The 22026-nt window shown below is 56.4% G+C and overlaps 1 protein-coding gene across 5 annotated transcripts in view; it reads left to right on the top strand.

The window, feature by feature from the left end:
* Positions 1 to 22026, top strand: part of RAB11FIP3 (RAB11 family interacting protein 3) — a 103488-nt gene that overhangs the window by 63921 nt on the left and 17541 nt on the right. For 2 of the 5 annotated variants that reach the window (XM_070064197.1, XM_070064196.1), the window contains 4 exons: positions 4842 to 5053; positions 16136 to 16285; positions 18777 to 18911; positions 21563 to 21598. In XM_070064197.1, coding sequence (XP_069920298.1) covers positions 4842 to 5053; positions 16136 to 16285; positions 18777 to 18911; positions 21563 to 21598 — 533 coding nt within the window. The other 3 variants (XM_089320854.1, XM_089320853.1, XM_008252705.3) reach the window with 3 other exon arrangements.

Here is a 22026-nt window from a genome sequence, read left to right as displayed (position 1 = left end):
GGCAGGGTGGCAGCTGCCAGCCTTGGTCAGACCTCAGCTGCTCAGTGAAGCCCAAGAAGCGGGACTGGCCGGAGGCTGCTGCTCACCGTGGTCCTCTGCCCCTGGCTCTTTGGTAAAGGAGGTGGTCACACAGAGTCGTCTCCAGGCGCATGGGGCAATCGTGGGGTTCCTCTCTCTCCCCTGGTGCCCTGCTCTGAGCAGCTGCCCCAGGTGTTAGTCCCCCATGCAGTGGGCCAGCACAGACCGTCCCTCCCCACTAGCTGCTTGGGAGCAGGTGGTCGCTGCTCAAAGTCCTGGCCCAGTGGACCAGCTGGGCCACAGCACCTGCCCTAGTTCCGTGTTGGCTGCACTTGGTGTGCTCACTCTGCGTGGGGCCCTGGCGTGGTGGGGCCACAGAGGTGAGACAGGACTGGACCGTGGTGCTGCCTGGGAGTTCAGTGTGGTGGGCAGAGGGCGGGGACTTGACATGGCTCTGGTGCGCAGGGCTCTGTGTGCCCGACTGCATGGCGTGGAGAGGAGGACCCAGCCCCCTTGCAACGAGGCGGTGAAGGCCCTGCAGTTTAACAGCCCTTGAGTTTCCCAGGAATACGAGGGAAGAGCATCCTTGCTGTGGTTCGGAGTGTCTGGGAAGCCGTGTCCCCTTTTGAGACTGTCTCTGCTTAGGCACTTGTTGATAAATGTCTCTTCCTCTGTGTGCTGGGCATCCTGCTGACTTGTATATTCTGTGAACGGTGGGCGCGGCAGGCTGGATGGCAGCCCACCCAGACCCTGTGAGTGTGGCCTTATTTGCAAAGGACCTCAAATCAGGACCTTGCTGGGCTGGGGTTGGGCCCTGAATCCAGTGACAAGCATCACAGGAAGGAGGCGATGTGGAGGTGGGACAGAGCCTGGAGGGGTCATGCACAGCGAGTGAACTGGAGCCCCCAGAGGCTGACAGGGTGAGGAGGGGTCCCCTCAGGAGCCTTTGGAAGGAACCACACCTGATGTACCTGGTGTGTTCAGTCGGCTTCTGGCGTCGTGGGGGAACAAACTTCTGTGGTTTCAAGGCCGCAGTCTGTGTTAATTTGTTGTCCATGTAGGAAACATGAAGGGGGAGGACTCAGGACTGCCTCCTGAAGCTGGGGCCACTCCTGTCTGCCGTACAGACTGACCCGCACCACCCACTGTGAGACACCGGCCCCGCCCCAGGCCTCTTAGCAGGGAGTGTGGGAAAGCAGTGCCTCTCAGTCTGTAGGTTCTGATTTCTTTGAGATTTGTTACTTTTTAAAAATTTTGAACACTGTATTTTGGAGCAGTTTATGTCTACAGGAAAGCAGGCAAATGGCAAGGAGCGGCACCTGTTCTGCTCCTGTGAACACCTTTCCTTGCTGGAACCCGAGACCGTGCTGGTGCGCTGTCAGCTGCAGGCGGGAGTCTGCGCTGGGCTCCCTCTTCACGCCCCGTTCTGATTGTGGCAGCACGCAGCATCCCAGTTAGAGCAGGTTGAGGCCGCCGGTGCAGCCCTGTCCCCCAGTTAGAGCAGGTTGAGGCCGCCGGTGCAGCCCTGTCCCCCCCCCCCCCAGTCCTGGCAGCCCTGTCCCCCCCCAGTCCTGGCAGCCCTGTCCCCCAGTTAGAGCAGGTTGAGGCCGCCGGTGCAGCCCTGTCCCCCCCCCCCAGTCCTGGCAGCCCTGGTCTTTTGGGTCTCCTGAGTGCCCAGGGCTGGAGTCAGACCAGTTTCTCCCACTGAGTGCCAGGCGTTCAGGTTCCTCCATGTTTTGCTCTTTACGATTTAGGTGTAATTTTCATAAGTGGAACTAGATACTACTGTGCAATTATAGAAAGTGTGTTTTGTTTTTAAGGATTTATTTTATTTATTTAAAAGGCAGAGTGAGAGACAGAGAGAGAGGTCTTCCACCCGCTGATTCACTCCTCAAATGGCCGCAATGACCAGGACTGGGCCAGGCTGAAACCAGGAGCCAGGAGCTTCTTCTGGGTCCCCCTCGTGGGTGCAGGGGGCCAAGCACTTGGGCCATCCTCCACTGCTTTCAGAGCGCTGTGGCAGATAGCTGGATTGGAAGAGAAGCAGCCAGGACTCAAACCAGTGCCCGTGTGGGATGCTGGTGCTGCGGGTGGCAGCACCTGTTTTCTTCTTTTAAGATTTGTTTATTGAGAGTTTCCAAGAGAAAAGGAAAGAGAGAGTGTGCGAACTTCCATCTGCTTGTTCACTCCCCCAAGTAACCACAATGGCCAGGGTTAGGCTAGGCCAAAACCTGGAGCCTGAAACTGTCCTCGTCTGCCACGTGGGTGCAGGGGCCCAAACACTTGGGCCACCTTCACTGTTTTCCCGGGCCGTTAGCAGGAAGCTGGATTGGAAGTGGAGCAGCTGGGACTCGAACCTGTGCCCATATGAGATGCCAGCATCACAGGCAGTGGCTTAACCCCTGCTTCAAGACATGGCTCCCAAAGTGTTGTTTTCTTTTCTTTTTAAAGCTTGCATCATTTAATCTTAAATGTCTAATAAAAACGTGAGTGTTACCTTTAGACGTTCTGATGAACCTGTTCAGAGACCCTGCCCTGTGATCTTCAGAGGGAAGTACGCCTGGTACTGACTGAGACTGTTTCCTGCGCAGGAGCACCACTGTGCTGCACGCCCTGAGGCTGGGGGCCGTGCCCTCCCCGGGAGGAGCTGGTCCCCAGGACCTTTGTGATTGGAGACGCGACCACTGTTACCTCCCAGAGGAAGAAGGGAAGAGCTGGTGTGGGTTGGGGTGTTGTGAGACTTTATAAAGCGCCTGGTCCTGTAATCTGAGCAGGTGGGGGCGGGGCCGTTTTCAGGGAGGCAGGAAGGGCACAAGCCGGCAGGGCGATAGGAGGGACCTCAGGGGCAGCCTGCTGTGGCTTCTCTGCTGCTCTTCCCCCCGCCTGGGCTTCTGGAGGAGAGGAGCCTTGGTGAGAGGGCAGGGCAGCGCGTCCTCTGCGCAGGCTGTTATCAGCAGGGCTGGATACGTGTGGACAAAGCAGCTCTGTCCTGAGCCCTGCCGCAAGGACGCGTCCTGAACTTTGCCTCCCTGCACTGCTGGCCGCAGCCGCAGGTTTAACAGAGCGTGTCTGGGAGCAGGCTGAACGGCCTTGCGGGCGGTGATGTGCCTGCAGGCGAGCACCCAGGGTTTGCAGAAACCCCAGCGCGGCACGTTGCTGTCCGAGGAGAGCAGCCGGTGACTTGGCCCAGGTGGAAATATGGGGAGGCACATGGAGGTACACGGGCTGGCATCTGAGCGTGAGAGGAGACGGGGCGGGCCCCGCGCCCAGCGTTTGGTTTCCCGTGGAGGAGGGAGGCTCCAGGCAGGAGCCGTGTGCTGGGGAGTGGACGTGGCTGCGTGTCCTGTGGCACGGGGTTGGCTCTGAGCACGCGCGGTGCCAGTTGTCTGGGGCAGACTGGGTGACTTGTTAGCCAGTTTGAGGACCGAGCGGCTGGTGGTGTTGGGCGTGGAGTCCGTGGAGCTGTCCTTGCAGACCGGGAGCAGCGTTCCTTCAGGAATTTGGACACTGGATAGTTGGCTCTGGTCTTTGGTGTTGGTGGTCATGCGTGTACAAGCCTGTGGTCAGTTTTGCCCGGTGAGTGGGCAGTTCCACCAGGGGCGTTAGCGACTGCTCCTCACTCTCGTGTGTTTGCTCAGGGTTGTGTCCTGCTGTGGCGTGTCTTCCCCGGGTCCAGGCTCTGACAGGCGTCCTGGGACCTGCCTGCTTTTCTGGGCACAGCGGCCCTTGTCTGGCTTTCCCAGGCCCAGCACAGAGCCAGCCCCACGCTGGGCTGAGTCCCAGGGCTGCATTAGTGGATGACGGCGGGAAGTGCTCGGCAAGGCTGAGCCGACTGGAACAGGTGCCTCTTGAAGCCACTTTCTGGTTTTGGGCTTTGAAGTGAATGTGTTCTCGTCATTACTTCATTGATTCCAGGGAGGACTGGGTTTCCCTTTGGAAACGTGAGTGAACACCGGGTCATTCCCTGTGTTGCTGTTGCTGTGCCGGCAGCTGGCTGGGGTCTCCTGCTCACTGGTGGGGTGTGCCCCGGTGCCGTCCCTTGATGCCATGGGGCTGCTGCCCTGGAGGTCAGTGCCTACAGCCCCCACTTCACAGAGGAGGCGATGCTGGTAGCTGCAAGGTGGAGCGGGGACCTCTCTTCCACCATGCCAGGGCCCTTCACGTCTCTGCACATGAGACGAGGAGGCCTGGGTGGATGCAGCCCCCGCGGCTCGCACTCCGTCTGCTTCTTGGGACACCAGCACCACAGTACGAAGTCCAGCTTCTCTGCGGCAGCCGCCCCTTTTCTGAATCTTGTCTGTTTGCAAATCCTTAACTACAGTGCACATTGCTCTTCTGCGAGTCAGCAAGAAGCCGTCGAAGCAGTAAACGGAACAGGTGATGAAATAGTTGATGGGTATTTTTAAGGTTAGCCTTGAATCCGAATTTAAAAGCAGTAGCCTCAGCATGGAAACAGCTATTAACGATGACATTTTTAGTTTAAAAAGGTGCATTCTTGTACTGTTGAATGTTAATTTCTTGAGTGTAAACGCTTCCAGTGTAGGAAGCCACCATTGGGTGGTTGTATCAGGTGACAGCAGGACACTGGGATCTCTTTGAGGTTTGTATTCAACTCACTGTAAAAATCACTCTGATTACTGTTTTTCTGCCCTTGGACACGTGCCTGTTTTCATCTGGAATTGTTTTGTAAGCTGATATTTCGCTTGTTCATGTGACAGCATTTGGGACTTTCCCACGTCCTTTTTGTGACTGCAGCACAGTGCGGTGCGCATGTCCTTGTTCTCCCCAGTGCACTAAATGACTGCTGGCGTGCTCTCTCCTAGGCCAACGAGGTGACAGACAGTGCCTACATGGGCTCTGAGAGCACCTACAGTGAGTGCGAGACCTTCACCGATGAGGACACTGGCACCCTGGTACACCCCGAGCTGCAGCCTGCAGGGGACACAGACAGCGCCGGCGGCTCGGCCGCACCCTCCGAGTGCCTGGACACCATGGAGGAGCCCGGCCATGGTGCTCTGCTGCTGCTCCCGGGCAGGTATGTGCCCTGTAGTGCCTGCCTGGAGGCCAGCCATGGGCATGTTCACCGTGTGGACGTGTCTGGTTTCTAGAGGAGTGCTGGCCAGACAGCTCAGAATCCGCCGCACACTATGGCAGATTTGCCCCTGCCGTCTCTTCCTCCCCACGGAAGCCCACACTCACTGCCCTGAGCACCCTGTCTGACTGGCTTCCGTCACGTGGGACTCCTGTCAGCTGCACATGTGACTGCTGTTGAAACGGTCACACAGCTGTTTCACTGTAGAGACAGAGAGATGTAGAAACTTTAGGTCAGACATTGGGATTTTGTCAGCGTTGTTCTGGATGACACAGAATGCAGTGAGAGTCTTGTGCAGGTCTTGAGAACTTGTTTATATTTATAGCACCCCACCATACCACCTGTCTTCCCCCAAGTGACTGTTAACCCCTATGTTTTAAAAAAACAATTAGGGGCCAGCGCTGTGGCGCAGCAGGTTAAAAGTGGCTTCTTTCCAATCCAGCTCCCTGCTGATGCACCTGGGAAAGCAGAAGAGGATGGGCCAAGTCTCGGCTCCTGCACTCACGTGGTAGACCCAGAAGCAGCTCCTGGCTCCTGGCTTTGGATCAGCCCAGCTCTGGCCATTGCAGCCGTTTGGAGAGTGACCCAGCAGATTGAAGACCTCTCTGTCTGTCTCTGCCTCTCTCTGTAACTCTGTCTCTGAAATAAATAAAATAAATCTTACTGAGAGAAAGAGATAGTGTGAGACAGCTCCCATCTGCTGGTTCACTCCCCAAATGCTTGCGGTGGCAGAAACTGGGCCAGGCTGGAGCCAGGAACCCAGACCCGGAACTCAATCTGAGTCTCCCATGTGGTGACAGGGACCCAACTACTTGAGCTGTCACTGATGCTGCCTCCCATGGACTGTGTTAGCAGAAACGTGGAGTCAGGAGCCCGAATGGGACTCAAACCCAGGTGTTCCAGCATGGAGCCATTAGGGTAAACATGTCTCTGTGGTTGAAGACCAGCAAGAAGCTTGTTGAACGTGGAGGCGAAGGGAGGGTGGTGGGAGAAGGTAGGACCAGAGAGGTGCCCGATGGCCCACGTAGACCAAATTAAGAGTGTAGATTTACTTGCTGCTACTTAGAAAGATGCCATGTGTAGCAAGTATGGAAGTTTTTTTTTTTTTTTAATTTATTTATTTATTTTGAAGAGGCAAAGAGGGAGGGGGAAGGGGGAGAGAGAGAGAAAGAGAGAGAAAATCTTCCAAACACCAATTCAGATGGCCATATCAGCTAGGCTTCCCCATCAGGCTTCCCCAGGTGGCCATATCAGCCAGGGCTGGGCCAAGCTGAAGCCAGGAGCCGGGAGCCAGGAGCTTCTTCCTGGTCTCCTGTGTGGGTGGCAGGGGCCCAAACAATTAATCCATCTTCCACTGGTTTTCCCAGGCCATTAGCAGGGAGCTGGATTGGAAATGGAGCAGCCAGGACATGAACTGGCGCCGATACGGGGCACTGGCATTGCAGGTGGCTACTTTACTCTCTCTGCCACAACAGCAGACCCATGATTTGTTACTTTATTTTGCTTGCAATCCTTTACAGTTTGGGTTGCCTCTCAAGGAGTTTTTGGCTTTTTACTCTTCAGCAAGTGTGACATACCTTTGAGTAGATGCCCAATGCCTCAGAACACCACTGGCTGATTTTTAAAACTGGCCGTTCCACCCACCTGTCCTCACGGCAGAGCACAAACCCACCATGTGCTCATCTTACCTCTTCCCAGGCACTACTGGCACTGTGTCTCACCTAAGTGCCATCCCACTGGGTGACCCCTTGGATTCTGCAAACTGTGCCCTCACGGCAACACTCCCAGAAAATATACCCTCACGGCAACACTCACAGAAACTGTGCCCTCACAGCAACACTCACAGAAAATGTACCCTCACGGCAACACTCACAGAAAATGTACCCTCACGGCAACACTCCCAGAAACTGTGCCCTCACAGCAACACTCACAGAAAATGTACCCTCACGGCAACACTCCCAGAAACTGTGCCCTCACGGCAACACTCCCAGAAACTGTGCCCTCACGGCAACACTCACAGAAAATGTACCCTCACGGCAACACTCCCAGAAAATGTACCCTCACGGCAACACTCACAGAAACTGTACCCTCACGGCAACACTCACAGAAACTGTGCCCTCACGGCAACACTCCCAGAAACTGTGCCCTCACGGCAACACTCCCAGAAAATGTACCCTCACGGCAACACTCCCAGAAACTGTACCCTCACGGCAACACTCACAGAAAATGTACCCTCACGGCAACACTCCCAGAAAATGTACCCTCACGGCAACACTCCCAGAAACTGTGCCCTCACGGCAACACTCACAGAAACTGTGCCCTCACGGCAACACTCCCAGAAACTGTGCCCTCACAGCAACACTCACAGAAACGAAACTGTACTCATGAGAACAGTCACAGAAATTGTGCCTCTCAACACAGAAACTGTCCCTCACAGCTACACCCAGAGAAATGTTCCTCCTGGCAACACTCACAGAAACTACCTCATAGAACATTCACGGGAACTGTTCCTCACGATGCCCACAGAAACTGTGTCCCCATGGCAACACTCACAGAAAATGTACCCTCACGGCAACACTCACAGAAAATGTACCCTCACGGCAACACTCACAGAAACTGTACCCTCATGGCAACACTCCCAGAAAATATACCCTCACAGAAAATGTACCCTCACAGCAACACTCACAGAAAATGTGCCCTCACGGCAACACTCCCAGAAACTGTGCCCTCACAGCAACACTCACAGAAACGAAACTGTACTCATGAGAACAGTCACAGAAATTGTGCCTCTCAACACAGAAACTGTACCTCACAGCTACACCCAGAGAAATGTTCCTCCTGGCAACACTCACAGAAACTACCTCATAGCAACATTCACGGTCCTTGAGTGTCCTCTCGCTCCGTTGAGTTGAGTGTTCTTCAGTTTGATTGCTGCGTTTCGGTGTGGTTGTGGGATGTGCGGCAGGCCCTTGGGCTGCACTGTGACCCAGACGCCATGCTGCCAGGATCCCAGCCCCAGCCTGTGAGGAGCAGGGGCTGAAGCACTGGCCACTCTGCGGCTTGCAGGGAGTGGGAGTGTAAGCCTGAAACCAGTGAGCGAGCAGGCTCTCTGCCCACCGCTTCCTTACAAGCATTTTTAAAGTTGGGCTGGCATACTGGAGCACTGTCCAAATCCCAGCTATGCTCCATTTCCAGTCCAGCTTCCTGCCTGAGAAAGCAGTGAATGACGGCTCCAGTCCTTGGGCCCCGCCTCCACGTGGGAAACACAGATGGAGCTCCTGGCTCCTGACTTCAGCCTGGCCCAGGCCTGGCTGTTGTGACCATTTGGGAAGTGAACCAGCAGATGGAAGACCTCTCTATATATCCTCCTTTCAAATGAATGCATTTTTATTTTTTAAGAATTATTTTATTTGAAAGACAGGGTTACAGAGAGAGAAAGGTCTTCCATCTACTGGTTCACTCCCGAGGTGGCCGCAGTGATTGGAGCTGGGCAATCCAAAGTCAGGAGCCAGGAGCTTCCTCTGGGTCTCCCACGTGGGTGCAGGCGCCCAAGCTCTCGATCCATCCTCCTCTGCTTTCCCGGTCATATTAACAGGGAGCTGGATCAGAAGTGGAGCCGCAGGCCAGGGCTTTAACCCGCTGCGCCACAGCGTCGGCCCCAATAAATCTTTTTTTTTTTAATTAATTGATTTATTTGAAAGTCAGAGTTAAGCAGAGAGAGGCGAGGCAGAGAGGTCTTCCGTCCGATGGTTCACTCCCAGATGACTGCAACGGCCAGAGCTGCGCCAATCCGAAGCCAGGAGCCAGGAGCTTCTTCTGGGTCTCCCACACTGGTACAGGGTCCCAAGAACTTGGGCCATCTTCTGCTGCTTTCCCAGGCCATAGCAGAGAGCTGGATGGGAAGAGGAGTATCCAGGACTAGAATCAGCTCCATAAATCTTTTAAAATAAAGTTAATAGGGGGGCCGGCGCCATGGCTCACTTGGTTAATCCTCCACCTGCGGCGCCGGCATCCCATATGGGTGCCAGGTTCTGGTCCCGGTTGCTCCTCTTCCAGTCCAGCTCACTGCTGTGGCCTGGGAGGGCAGTGGAGGATGGCCCAAGTGCTTGGGCCCCTGCACCCGCATGGGAGACCAGGAAGAAGCACCTGGCTCCTGGCTTCGGATCTGCGCAGCACCAGCCGTAGCGGCCATTTGGGGAGTGAACCAATGGAAGGAAGACCTTTGTCTCTCTCACTGTCTATAACTCTGTCAAATTAAATAAAAAAATAAAGTTAATAGGGGCCAGTACTGTGGCATAGCAGGTAAAGCCCCACCTTCAGTGCCAGCATCCCATGTGGGCTCTGATTCGAGTCCTGGCTGCTCCACTTCCGATCTCGCTCTGTGCTATGGCCGGGAAAGCGTTGGAAGATGACCCAAGTCCATGGGCCCTGCACCACATGGAGACCTGGAAGAGGTCTCCCTGACCATTGCAGCCATCTGGGGAGTGAACCAGCGGACAGAAGACCTTTCTCTCTGTCTCTCCCTCTCACTGTGTGTAACTCTACCTCTCAAATAATAATAATAAAAAAAAACCTTAAAAATTGTCTTAAAAAAAAGTAAATAAAGCTAGTAAACTATGTCCTCCAAATTAAATTTGAGTCAGTGGGGCTGGCCATGTGGTGTGACAGGTTAAGTTACTGCCTATGATGCTGTCATCGCGTATGGGCACTGGTTCAAGTCCCAGCTGCTCCACTTCCAATCCAGCACCTGGAAAAAGCAGTGGAAGGTCCCTGGGCCCCTGCACCTGTGTGGGAGATACAGATGAAGCGCTGGGCTTTGCCTTGGCCCGGCCTTGGACATCATAGTCATTTGGGGAGTGAATCAGGGGATGGAAGACCTCTCTCCCTCTCTCTTGCTGTGCCTCTGCCTTTTGCATAAATAAAAGACATCTCTTTTTAAGAAAAGTTGATGGAAATGTACAGTATGAGAAAACTGTGTGGATGTCCAACATGCTTTGCATCCGAGTAAACATCCTCTGCTTCCATAGTCCACTAACATTTTGAAATGCCCTTGCATTTTTTCTACGATTTATTATTTGAAATGCAGAAAGAGGGAGAGAGACAGACAGAGGATGGGGAGAGTCAGACAGACAGACAGAGGATGGGGAGAGTCAGACAGACAGAGGATGGGGAGAGACAGACAGACAGACAGAGGATGGGGAGAGTCAGACAGACAGAGGATGGGGAGAGACAGACAGACAGAGGATGGGGACAGACAGACAGAGGATGGGGAGAGTCAGAATATGGGGAGAGACAGACAGACAGACAGACAGAGGACGGGGAGAGTCAGACAGACAGACAGAAGATGGGGAGAGACAGACAGACAGAGGATGGGGAGAGACAGACAGACAGACAGAAGATGGGGAGAGTCAGACAGACAGAGGATGGGGAGAGACAGACAGAGGGTGGGGAGAGACAGACAGACAGAGAATGGAGAGAGACTGACAGGATGGGGAGAGTCAGACAGACAGACAGTCAGAGGATGGGGAGAGACAGAGGATGGAGAGAGACTGACAGAGGATGGGGAGGGTCAGACAGACAGACAGAGGATGGGGAGGGTCAGACAGACAGACAGAGGATGGGGAGAGACAGAGGATGGAGAGAGACTGACAGAGGATGGGGAGGGTCAGAGTTATCATCTGTGTTGAATCTTTCCCCAGGTGACTGCAACAGCTGGGGCTGGCTCAGGCCAGCGCCAGGAGCCATGGCTCCATCCTTGTCTCCCACGTGGCTGGGAGGAAGCCGAGCACTGGGCCGTCATGCACTGCCTCCCAGGAGCGTTAGCAGGGAGCTGGGTCTGAGGTGGAGCAGCTGCACTCGGACTGGTGCTCGGACGTGGGACGTCAGACAAGAGGCGTCACCCACCATGCTGTAATGCTGACGCCACCGTTGTATTCTTGAAGAGCTGATTATGAGCCAGTATGACCCTGCTTGGTGTGGACTGCACGTAGGAAGTATGCCCAGTGTGCTTGTGGGATGTCCATTCATGGAGCTGTGTGGCCTGGGCCTGTTGGTCCCCAAAGTGAAATGTGTGGCTTCATCTCAGCCTCACACACAGGGAGTCAGCTGTAAGGAACGGGTGGGGAGTGGTGGTGGAGCAGGGTCCCTGCTGTGGAAGCCTGTCTTTCCCCAGCACCTGTCCCAGCAGGCACGGCAGCCTAGCTGCCTTTGTGTTTCCTCTCTGATTCTACCTCCGTGGAGCCAGTTCTGTCACACAGGACCTTTTTGATCTTAACAGCAGCAAACAGTGTTCATGGAACATAATAGCCTGTGAAACTACGACTCAAGGCTGGCGCCGTGGCTCACTAGGCTAATCCTCCACCTGCGGCGCCAGCACCCTGGGTTCTAGTCCCGGTCGGGGCACCGGATTCTGTCCCAGGTGCCCCTCTTCCAGGCCAGCTCTCTGCTGTGGCCTGGGAGTGCAGTGGAGGATGGCCCAAGTGCTTGGGCTCTGCACCCGCATGGGAGACCAGGAGAAGCACCTGGCTCCTGGCTTTGGATCAGCGCAGTGTGCCAGCCGCAGCGGCCACTGGGGGTGAACCAACGGAAAAGGAAGACCTTTCTCTCTGTCTCTCTCACTGTCCACTCAGCCTGTCAAAAAAAAAAAAAAAAAAAGAAAAAGGCGAAAACTATGACTCAAAAAAGAATTATGTGTTCCCGTCACTGTGTAAGAAGAGGCACTGCAGGCAGACGGCTGTGACGTGGAAATACTGTTAGAATACTAGACTGATGAGGTCATCCTCTTTCATTTTACCTAGGTGGAGTTTGAGAATGCGTCAAGGCACTGGGGCTGTGCTCAAGGCCCACAGTGGACGTCTGAAACCTCAGAGAGTCTGACTGTGGTTCATACCTGTGATAAAGCTGTGTTTACAAGTTAGGCACAGTAAGAGATTAACCACAGTTGCTACTAATAAACTGGACAGTTATAGCAATTTATCAAAATAAGAGTTATTTGAAACTTTTCATTGTTTACTTCTGGAATTTTACGTTCTGTTTTCAGTATGCTGGTGACTGGGTAACAACTGTGGATAGGGTGGGGCTGCTGCAATGTCACATTGTTCTTTCATTCTTACTGAAAGGACTGGTTAGTGTGAGAAACTGGAACTTCCTTCCTGCGCTGAGCGCTGTTGGGTCCCACGCCTGCCGACGTCTCCTGGACAAGGCCTGCCCCTTTCTGAGAGGAGCAGCCGCAGACCGGTGTCCAGGTGGGGTCCCACGCCTGCCGACGTCTCCTGGACAAGGCCTGCCCCTTTCTGAGAGGAGCAGCCGCAGGCCGGTGTCCAGGTCGGGTCCCACGCCTGCCGACGTCTCCTGGACAAGGCCTGCCCCTTTCTGAGAGGAGCAGCCGCAGACCGGTGTCCAGGTCGGGTCCCACGCCTGCCGACGTCTCCTGGACAAGGCCTGCCCCTTTCTGAGAGGAGCAGCCGCAGGCCGGTGTCCAGGTCGGGTCCCACGCCTGCCGACGTCTCCTGGACAAGGCCTGCCCCTTTCTGAGAGGAGCAGCCGCAGGCCGGTGTCCAGGTCGGGTCCCACGCCTGCCGACGTCTCCTGGACAAGGCCTGCCCCTTTCTGAGAGGAGCAGCCGCAGGCCGGTGTCCAGGCCGCCTGGGTGGCGCAGGAGGCCCAGCCCTGCCAAGAGTAGCTGCCATAGCTGCAGGACTTGCCGTGGCCCTGGCATGTCTAGAGTCCAGCTTCAGCTGCGGTCCAGAGAACAGCTGTCGAGGGGTCGCTGCCTCAGGAGGCGACGGGCGGTGGGAAGCAGGTTCTGTCCTGGTTGTACATCAAGGCAGAAGCTTGGATTATGGCTCAGTGGGTGTGGGAGGGAGGGTGAGGTCTGCGCTGACACCTGTGCTCGACCGTATGGGGCTGCTGACCACGTCACATACAGCGGGGGCTTCGCAAGTCCGTGAAAACACAGTTTGAGAAACTAGACCTCCATTTCTTTCTTGCACCAAAATGAACTTGACTTTCAACTCTATTTTTTCCTTACGTTTTTCTTTTTAAGATTTATGTATTTGAAAGGCAGAGGCCATGGAGAGGCAGGGAGAGAGATCAATCTTCCACCACAGGTTCATTCCCCAAATGGCTGCAACAGCCAGAGCTAGTCGGGGCCAAAGCCAGGAGCCCAGAACTCCAACCTTCTCTCATCCTGGGTACAGAGGCAAGCACTTGGGTCGTCCTCCACTGCTTTCCCAGGTGCATCAGCAGGGAGCTGGATTGGAGGTAGGGTAGGAAGGACTGGAACCAGTACTCCAATAGGAGAGGCCAGCATTGCAGGCAGTGGTTAACCTGCTGTGCTACAACACCAGCCCTCCTGTGTACACTCACACGTCTGTGCACACCCTCCCTCCCTCCTGAGTACACTCACACGTCTGTGCACACCCTCCCTCCGTCCTGAGTACACTCACACGTCTGTGCACACCCTCCCTCCCTCCTGAGTACACTCACACGTCTGTGCACACCCTCCCTCCCTCCTGAGTACACTCACACGTCTGTGCACACCCTCCCTCCCCTCCTGAGTACACTCACACATCTGTGCACACCCTCCCCTCCCTCCTGAGTACACTCACACGTCTGTGCACACCCTCCCTCCCTCCTGAGTACACTCACACGTCTGTGCACACCCTCCCTCCCCTCCTGAGTACACTCACACGTCTGTGCACACCCTCCCTCCCCTCCTGAGTACACTCACACGTCTGTGCACACCCTCCCTCCCCTCCTGAGTACACTCACACGTCTGTGCACACCCTCCCTCCCCTCCTGAGTACACTCACACGTCTGTGCACACCCTCCCTCCCTCCTGAGTACACTCACACGTCTGTGCACACCCTCCCTCCCTCCTGAGTACACTCACACGTCTGTGCACACCCTCCCCTCCCTCCCGAGTACACTCACACATCTGTGCACACCCTCCCCTCCCTCCTGAGTACACTCACACGTCTGTGCACGCCCTCCCTCCCTCCCGAGTACACTCACACATCTGTGCACACCCTCCCCTCCCTCCTGAGTACACTCACACATCTGTGCACACCCTCCCCTCCCTCCCGAGTACACTCACACATCTGTGCACACCCTCCCCTCCCTCCTGAGTACACTCACACGTCTGTGCACACCCTCCCTCCTCTCCCTCCTGAGTACACTCACACATCTGTGCACACCCTCCCTCCTGAGTACACTCACACGCCTGTGCACACCCTCCCTCCTGAGTACACTCACACGTCTGTGCACACCCTCCCCTCCCTCCTGAGTACACTCACATGTCTGTGCACGCCTCCCTCCCCTCCCCTCCTGAGTGCACTCGCATGTGTGGTGCACATGACATGAGCTGGCAGTGCACAGTTTATGCTTATACAAAATAAGTAATGGGAAAACACTTTTTTAAAATATTTATTTAAATGCAGAGTTACAGAGAGGCAGAGAGAGAGAGACAAAGAGAGAGGTCTTCCATCTGCTGGTTCTCTCCCTCATTGGCCGCAACAGTAGGAGCTGTGCTGATCCAAAGCCAGGATCCAGGAGCTTCCTCCGTGTCTCCCATGCAGATGCAGGGGCCCAAGGACCTGGGCCATCCTCCATTGCTTTCCTAGGCCACAGCAGAGAGCTGGACAGGAAGTGGAGCAGCCGGGATTCGATTGGCACCCATATGGGATGCCGGCACTGCAGGCAGCAGCTTTACTTGCTATTCCACAATGCTGGCCCCAGAAAACACGTATTAGAAATTATATTTTGAGGGGCCAGTGCTGTGGTGTAGTGAGTAAAGTCACTGCCTGCAGTGCCAGCATCCCAGTTGGGCAGCAGTTCAAGTCCTGGCTGCTCCACTTCTGATCCAGCTCTCTGCTGTGGCCTGGGAAAGAAATGGAAGATGGCCCAAGTCCTTGGGCCCTGCACCCATGTGGGAGACCTAGAAGAAGCTCCAGGCTCCTGGCTTCGGATTGGCCCACTCCAAACATTGCAGCCATTTGAGGAGTGAACCAGCGGATGGAAGACTTTTTTCTCTATCTCTCTCTCTGCCTCTGCCTCTGAGTCTTCATAACTCTGCCTTTCAGATAAATCAGTTACTCTTCAAGGAAAAAAAATCTGTTGAGAACTAACAAAGTGTTTAAATAAAAGACATTATATTTTGAGTATGTTGGGCCTATGTAAAATATTATTTTTAAAAATCAATTTTACCTGTTTCTTAACTTTTTAAAAATTAAATTTGTGGAGGCCGGAGCTGTGGCATAGTGGGTAAAGCCGCTGTCCACAGTGCCAGTGTCCCACGTGGGCGCTGGTTTGAGTCCTGGCTGCTCCACTTCCGATCCAGCTCTGCTATGGCCTGGGAAAGCAGTGGAAGATGGCCCAGGACCTTGAGTCCCTGCACCCATGTGGGAGACCTGGAGGAAGCTCCTGGTTCCTGGCTTCTGGCTTTGGATCAGCACAGCTCCGACTGTTATGGCCAGTTGAGGAGTGAGCCAGTGGATGGAAGACCTCTCTCTCTCTGCCTCTCCTTCTCTCTCTGTGTAACCCTGACTCTCAAATGAATAAATAAATCTGTAAAAAAATTAAATGTGTTTGTTTGAAAGGCAGAGATACAGAGAGTTTCCATCTTCTGGTTCATTCCCCAAATGCCTACAACTGCCAGTGCTGGGCCAGGCCAAAGGTAGAAGCTGGGCGCTTCATCCAGGTATCCCATATGGGCGGCAGGGACCTCGCTCTCTGAGCCATGACCTGTTGCCTCCAGAAGGTGTACATGAGCAGGAAGCTGGAGGCAGGAGCTGGAACTGGGCCAGACGCAGGCTGTCTGGTACGGGGTGTGGCATCACCCCGATGCACCCCACGCAGCATCTCACTGCTGCCACAGGGGCCTGCCCCTGCTCTTCTTGAACATGGCTCCTGAGCACGCGCCCTCCACCTGTGGCTCGCAGCAGGTCCCAGCTGGAGAGCCCTCCTGCACCTCCTGCCTGGCCGCCTGCGGCTGAGTCGCCGTGTCCTTCCTGTCGTGCCGTGCAGGTCTCACCCGCGTGGCCAGTCTGTTGTCATGGTGATCGGCGGCGAGGAGCATTTTGAGGACTACGGGGAAGGCACCGAGGTGGAGGTGTCTCCGGAGGCCCTCTCTGACGGGGAGCTCACCTGCAGTGATCCTGCTTTTCTCACCCCCAGGTAACGCCCCCAGACCACACGCCCCTTCCCCATTGTCCCCCGTTCCCTTTGTGGTTCATGAATTGAAAAGGGAAAACCGGCGTCATTGGAGGTGACTCAATACAGCACATTCGAAAGTTTCCAGCCTGGAGCGTGGGTGGACGTCCCCTCAGTGGCCCTCAGATCCCTCCAGGTGCCCACGGCCTTGACTGCAGAGCGTGGCCCAGGACCACGTTGGGAAACTGATTCCTTAGCTGCTGGTCGCAAGTCCCGTCTTTGTGGCTGGCTTTGACGGAAGAAGGGCGTCTGTAGGTTCGTGTCCCTATAATTGCCTGCATCCCCAGAGTCTCTGGAAAATTCTGGCTTTGAATAAACACCGTGATAGCGGAAGAGGGAGACGCTTGGTCATGTGACACGTGGCTGCTCGCAGGGCTTCAGTGTGCTCTGTCCATGGGCCCAGGCAGCCCTTTGTTGTGGTCAGTGCATCAGGGGCCATTCCTGCCTGTGGGCCCCATGCCTGATCCATAGCCCGTCCACACCAGTCGGTCCGTGAGTTCTCCACCCTTGCCGGCAGCAGAGGCGAGGTATCTGAACCAGCTACCGTGGAAGTCTTCCTCTGCTTGCCTCAAGGCCAGACAACCTTGGAGGGTGGTGCCAGCCCCAGCAGGGCCCTGCCCTTGCCGTCTGTGTGCCTGTGCTGTGGGGTGAGAGACCCTCCCCCGGCTCCCTGAGGGCTGGCTTTTCTGGACAGTGTCCTGTGAGGGTGGCAGGCAGCAGAGGTGCAACGTGCCTGTTTTTACAGCTTCCCTCTTCCAACACGCACTTTTCTGGGGTGTCTGCTGGAGCATTTCTATGCTTGTGTTTGTCCCGTTTGGCCGTCTCTTCGTGTTTGTTGAGTTTGTCACCTCTTGTCCATGCTTTCCATTCTTTTCTGCCACATTCTGTTTTCTTTCTAATCTTTCTTAACATTGGACCTCCCAATGGGTCCAGCACCGGGGCTCCCGGCCCCAGGACGAGGCTGCCTTCTGCCCCTCCAGCAGCAGCTGCCTCCTTGCCGCTGCCCTGCGAGCCTCGCAGTGAAGTCACAGGGCAGGGCTGGGTCTCAGGGAGAGCGTTCCAGCGGGGCTCCCACATGGTCGGCAGGCACATACACTTGGGCCGTCCCCTGCTGCCTTTCCGGGTGCAAAAGTAGGAAGCTTGATTGGAAGCGGAGTAGCCAGTTCCAACTCAAACCCGCGTTCTGATATGTCCCGAGTGCTCTGAGTGCCCCACGTGGCCGCTTAACCTGCTGTACCACAGTGTCCGCTGCACACATAGTTTTGCGGGTTTTTAAGAAATGATTTATTATTGCAAAAGGAGAAAGCGAGAGAATCTTCCATCCACTGGTTCATTCTCCCAGATGGCTGCAACAGCCAAGTCTGGGCCAGGCTGAAGCCAGGAGTCAAGAGCTCCATCCTGGCCAGCGCCGCGGCTCACTTGGCTAATCCTCCGCCTTGTGGCTCCGGCACGCTGGGTTCTAGTCCCGGTCGGGGTGCTGGATTCTGTCCCGGTTGCTCCTCTTCCAGGCCAGCTCTCTGCTGCGGCCAGGGAGTGCAGTGGAGGATGGCCCAAGTGCTTGGGCCCTGCACCCCTGGGAGACCAGGATAAGTACCTGGCTCCTGCCATCGGCTCAGCACGGTGTGCTGGCCGCAGTGCGCCGGCCGCAGCAGCCATTGGAGGGTGAACCAACAGAAAAGGAAGACCTTTCTGTCTCTCTCTGTCACTGTCTACTCTGCCTGTCAAAAATAAATAAATAAATAAATAAACTTTATATATAAAAAAAAAAGCTCTGTCCTGCCCCGTGGGTGGCAGGGAAGCCGAGCAGCTGAGACCCCAGCCTCTGCTCGAGTACGGGCGCCGGCGTCGCAAGCTGCAGCTACCTAACGCTGGTCCCCACAGTTTGACACCAGTGCTTCGTTCCTTCGTTCCTTCCTTCAGGCAGAGATAGAGAAGGAGAGACAGAAACCGAGAGACACGCTTTCCCAGGCGCTTTAGCAGGGAGCTGGATCGGCAGTCGAGGAGCCGGGACTTGGACCGGCACCGTGTGGGCTGCTGGAGTTGCAGGCGGCAGCCTCACCTGCTACTCCGCAGCGCCGGCCCACCCACCCGTGGTTTCTAGAGCAGTGGTGACAGCCGTGCCCTCAGTGCGCTCCCCCGGAGCCGGGCTGTCCGTCCCTCGATGTGTCTTGGCGAAGGAGCGGCAGGAGTGCTAGGCTGCAGCCAGTTTCCGTGCACCTGGCCGTGAAGGAGCAGGTGCGCCCGGACAGGTGTGTGCCCAGCTCCTGGAGGGCCCACTGCGGTGTGGCCTCACAGAGCTGGAAACTCGGAGCCAGGGTGTTCCGCAGCTCACTTTCTCCAGCGTGCTCTGTTCAGCTCCACTTCCTCCCTGTCCTGTCCTGTCCTGTCTCTGCGGGGTCACAGCTGCCCGGCCGGGCCCCGCTCTCTCCTGAACTGCCGCTTCTCGTCTCTCCAGCTCCGGCCCACTTGCTGCCAAGCTGCACAGCATCCTCACTGATGAGGCTTTTGAGTTTTACTGTAGCCAGTGCCACAAGCAGATCAACCGCCTAGAGGACCTTTCCGCTCGCCTGAATGACCTTGAAATGAATAGGTAACTGGTATGGTGCTGGCCTTGCTCTTTGTTCAGGGCAAGGGAGACCCCACTGCCCCTGCCCCCACCAGGGGTCTGACGTGAGCAAGGTCCTGCTGCCGTGAGCTGGGCACTCAGACAGGCCTGGCCCGAACACCCGACCAGAGGGGCGCACTCCCCAGCCTCCTCTGCCCGCATGCCGTGGACCACGCCAAGGACCCCGTGCCCTCCTGCCCTGCATGTCTGTGGCTGTCTGCTCAGCTGTGTCTTGGGGAGGGGTGATCTGTGCGCACCGTGCTGTCCAGCATGGGGAAGCAGAGTCACGCAGACGTATTGGGAGAGTTAAGGACTGGGGCTTCAGACACCAGCTTGTGAGCAGCTCTAGGAACGTCCGTTTCAGTCCGGGATGTGTGTGCTGAGATCGGCCCTCCCCTGAGCTCGCTCAGTTAACGCGGAAGCAGCTTTGCCTGCTTCTAAACAGCTCTGCCGCTGTTCCCCGGCAGTCTCCTGTGCTGGGGCCGCGTCCCCTCCCGCCCTGGGAAGCCCGGGCTCCTGTCGGCGTCCCAGGAGAGCTGTGTGTGCTGGCGCTGCACAGCCTCGGCACACGCTGCGGGAGTCTTGAGAAGAGACGGGCCAGCGGAACTGAGCCGGCACCTGGGCGGCGGCTCAGGCCTTCTGGGCAGCCGTGCACAGGCTCCTGTGTCACAGGTCCTCGGAAACCTTTGACCTGTCCGGAGGAAGCTGCCCTACGTCTGCCTCCCGCCTTCAGGGCTTGGGCCCAGGCCGGGGCCCGCTGTCGACAGCCTGGCTGTGCTGCTGGCCCGCCTCAGCTGCAGCTCTGGTGCATTTTCCTGGTGTTGTGTGCAACGCTACAAAGCACGCCGCCCCCAGCAAGTGCCGGGGGGGGGGGGGGGGACAGGCTCAGCATTCACAGGCCATCCTGTGAGGGAACCTGGCGTCTGGCAAGACCAAGGATCACAGAAGATGGGTTTCACTGGCTGTGGGGTTCAGCTGGGCGTGAGGTTCTTCCCGTGAGGCCATACGCCCTCTTCCTGGTAGTTCGGGAGTGAGGTATGTCGTCGCTGTGTGTGAAGGGTGACTCGGAGACACGCGTCGCATCTCATTCTCTCTCGAGAGAGGCAGTCTTTCCACATTGAGAACCTGCCCCGGGTGGCGTGTCAGACCTGCTAGGCCCTGTGGGGCAGAGCGTGGACTAGGATGTGGCTGAGTCTGGCCAGCAAGTCCTGTGGGAGCTCACATGCTCTTTCGGCACCCCCTTCTGTGAGAGGCTGTACCAAGGTAGGTACGTTTGTGCTAAAGTCAGCAGACTTAGGACACACGGCTTTGAGTCAGAACACTCCCCGAAGCGCTCAGTGGAGGAGGTCTGAGCCCACTCTGGTTTTCTGCATGGAGTCAGTCAACTTACCTGGCCGTCAGGTGTTGGTGAGGTGCACCTGTGGGCCTCTGAACATCCCAGTGGTGGTGGTTGTATTTTCTAGGCTCTTGGGGCGTCTGTAAAAATCCACTTTGTAGAACCAAAAGGCTGCTTTTCACAGTCATGAACACTGCCACTGGACCGCCAGTCCAGTCCTGCGAGCTGGACGAGAAAACAGAGCAGTCTGCCCACCCTGTTAGCGGTGAGGAGGCCCAGCGGTACCAGGGTGAGATGAGATTTGGGTTGAAATGTGTGGTCCCATCGGGAGAGTGGAGCCACCGTAATTTGGACAGTGAAACTTAACCGTAGAGAATGACTGCCTGTAGAGGGTTGAGGGGTAACCACCAGGAAGAAAGAGCACTCAGAGTAGAATGGCCACTCCCCGCCTGGGGCTGGGGACAGCATGGGGACCTGCTGGAAAGCCCCCGCCTCCCGCCTGCTGGGGAGCATGCCCAGTCCTGGGCACTGTCTCTCTCCAGCGCCCTCTGCTGCCAAAACCTAGCGTCGCAAAGGAAAAATGCTGTCCACAGAGCAGCAGCCTGAGGGCACCGGGGTCTGCCTGGTGGGACTTGCGGCCTGTGCCTGAGAGACGGTCGTAGCGTGCTGAGATGAGCAAGCTTGGGTTCCGGGATGGGGTGATGGCTCTTACGCTTAGAGATGAGGTGAAGGTTGAAGCTGGCCGTTCAGTGGAGGAGTGGGCCTCACAAGTGAGATACGAGGTAGGCGTGGCCTCCGGCCCTGCAGGTGGGCAGGTCAGAAGGGCGATGTGTGAGCAGCTGTATTTACTGCCCCCCCCCCCCGTGGCAACAGGAAAGACTTTCTACCCCCGCCCAGCAGGTGCCTGGCTTGTGACATCAGTATTGTGACCACAAGGGGTGGAACGTTCCTGGGGGGTCCGCAGGGCCCCGCATTTGGGGTGACTTGGCTTCGGTAGTGTTTGGAACGTGCCGCTGGCCCATCTGGCACCCGCACAGTGCAGGCTGGCAGTCGGGGCGCTGAGCCCAGCCTCTGTGCAGGGGGAGTTTCTCTGGGGAGGGCGAGAGAGTGGGAAAGGCCTTGGGAAGCGGGGCCGTGCGCCGCGCCCCTCCCCGCGGTGCTGAGTGCGCTCTGTGCGGCTTGCTCGGGAGGGGCGCTGCGTGCTGTGTGGGAGGGTGCCGTCCTGTCGCCTTAGCCTTTTCCTGTTTCCTCCTGTTCTCACTGTCCTGACACGATTTTCCTGTTTGTTTTGGTTCTGCAGTCCGACGAAGCGGCTCTCCAGCAGGAAGGTGGCAAGGTAGGCAGCCGCTCACTGCGGACTGAAATGCTCTACTGATCACTCTAAGAGCGTGCGCAAGACTTCTCACAGCTTGTGGTTCAAAGTTGACTTGAAGGGATTGCTTGTGACAGCTTGCAGGGTATGGACTTGGGCCTGTCTGTTGAATGGCCACAGCAGGCTTTGGGCAGGGTCTGGGTTCAGGGCTGCTGCCCCCACTGTCTGCTGTAGGTTAGCCTGGAGGTAGAGGCCACTCAGAGCTGGGTCTCGCAGGGGCTGCCTGCCTGGGTCCCCGAAGGAGCTGGGGATGAGGGGTGCCCCTTCCTCTGAACCGTGAAAGCATTTCTTCGCGTCTAGTTTAGGGCACTGTCTGCTGACCTCCTGCTGTGAGAGGAGGGCACACACTGTCCTGCGCTGCTGGTGCGGCTCTGTGGCGGCTTCCTCTGACA

This window comes from Oryctolagus cuniculus, chromosome 19 (assembly GCF_051225735.1).
Source record: "Oryctolagus cuniculus isolate XC-2025 breed Fujian yellow rabbit chromosome 19, ASM5122573v1, whole genome shotgun sequence".
NCBI classification, from domain to species: domain Eukaryota; kingdom Metazoa; phylum Chordata; class Mammalia; order Lagomorpha; family Leporidae; genus Oryctolagus; species Oryctolagus cuniculus.
This window is presented reverse-complemented; position numbering and strand designations above follow the sequence as displayed.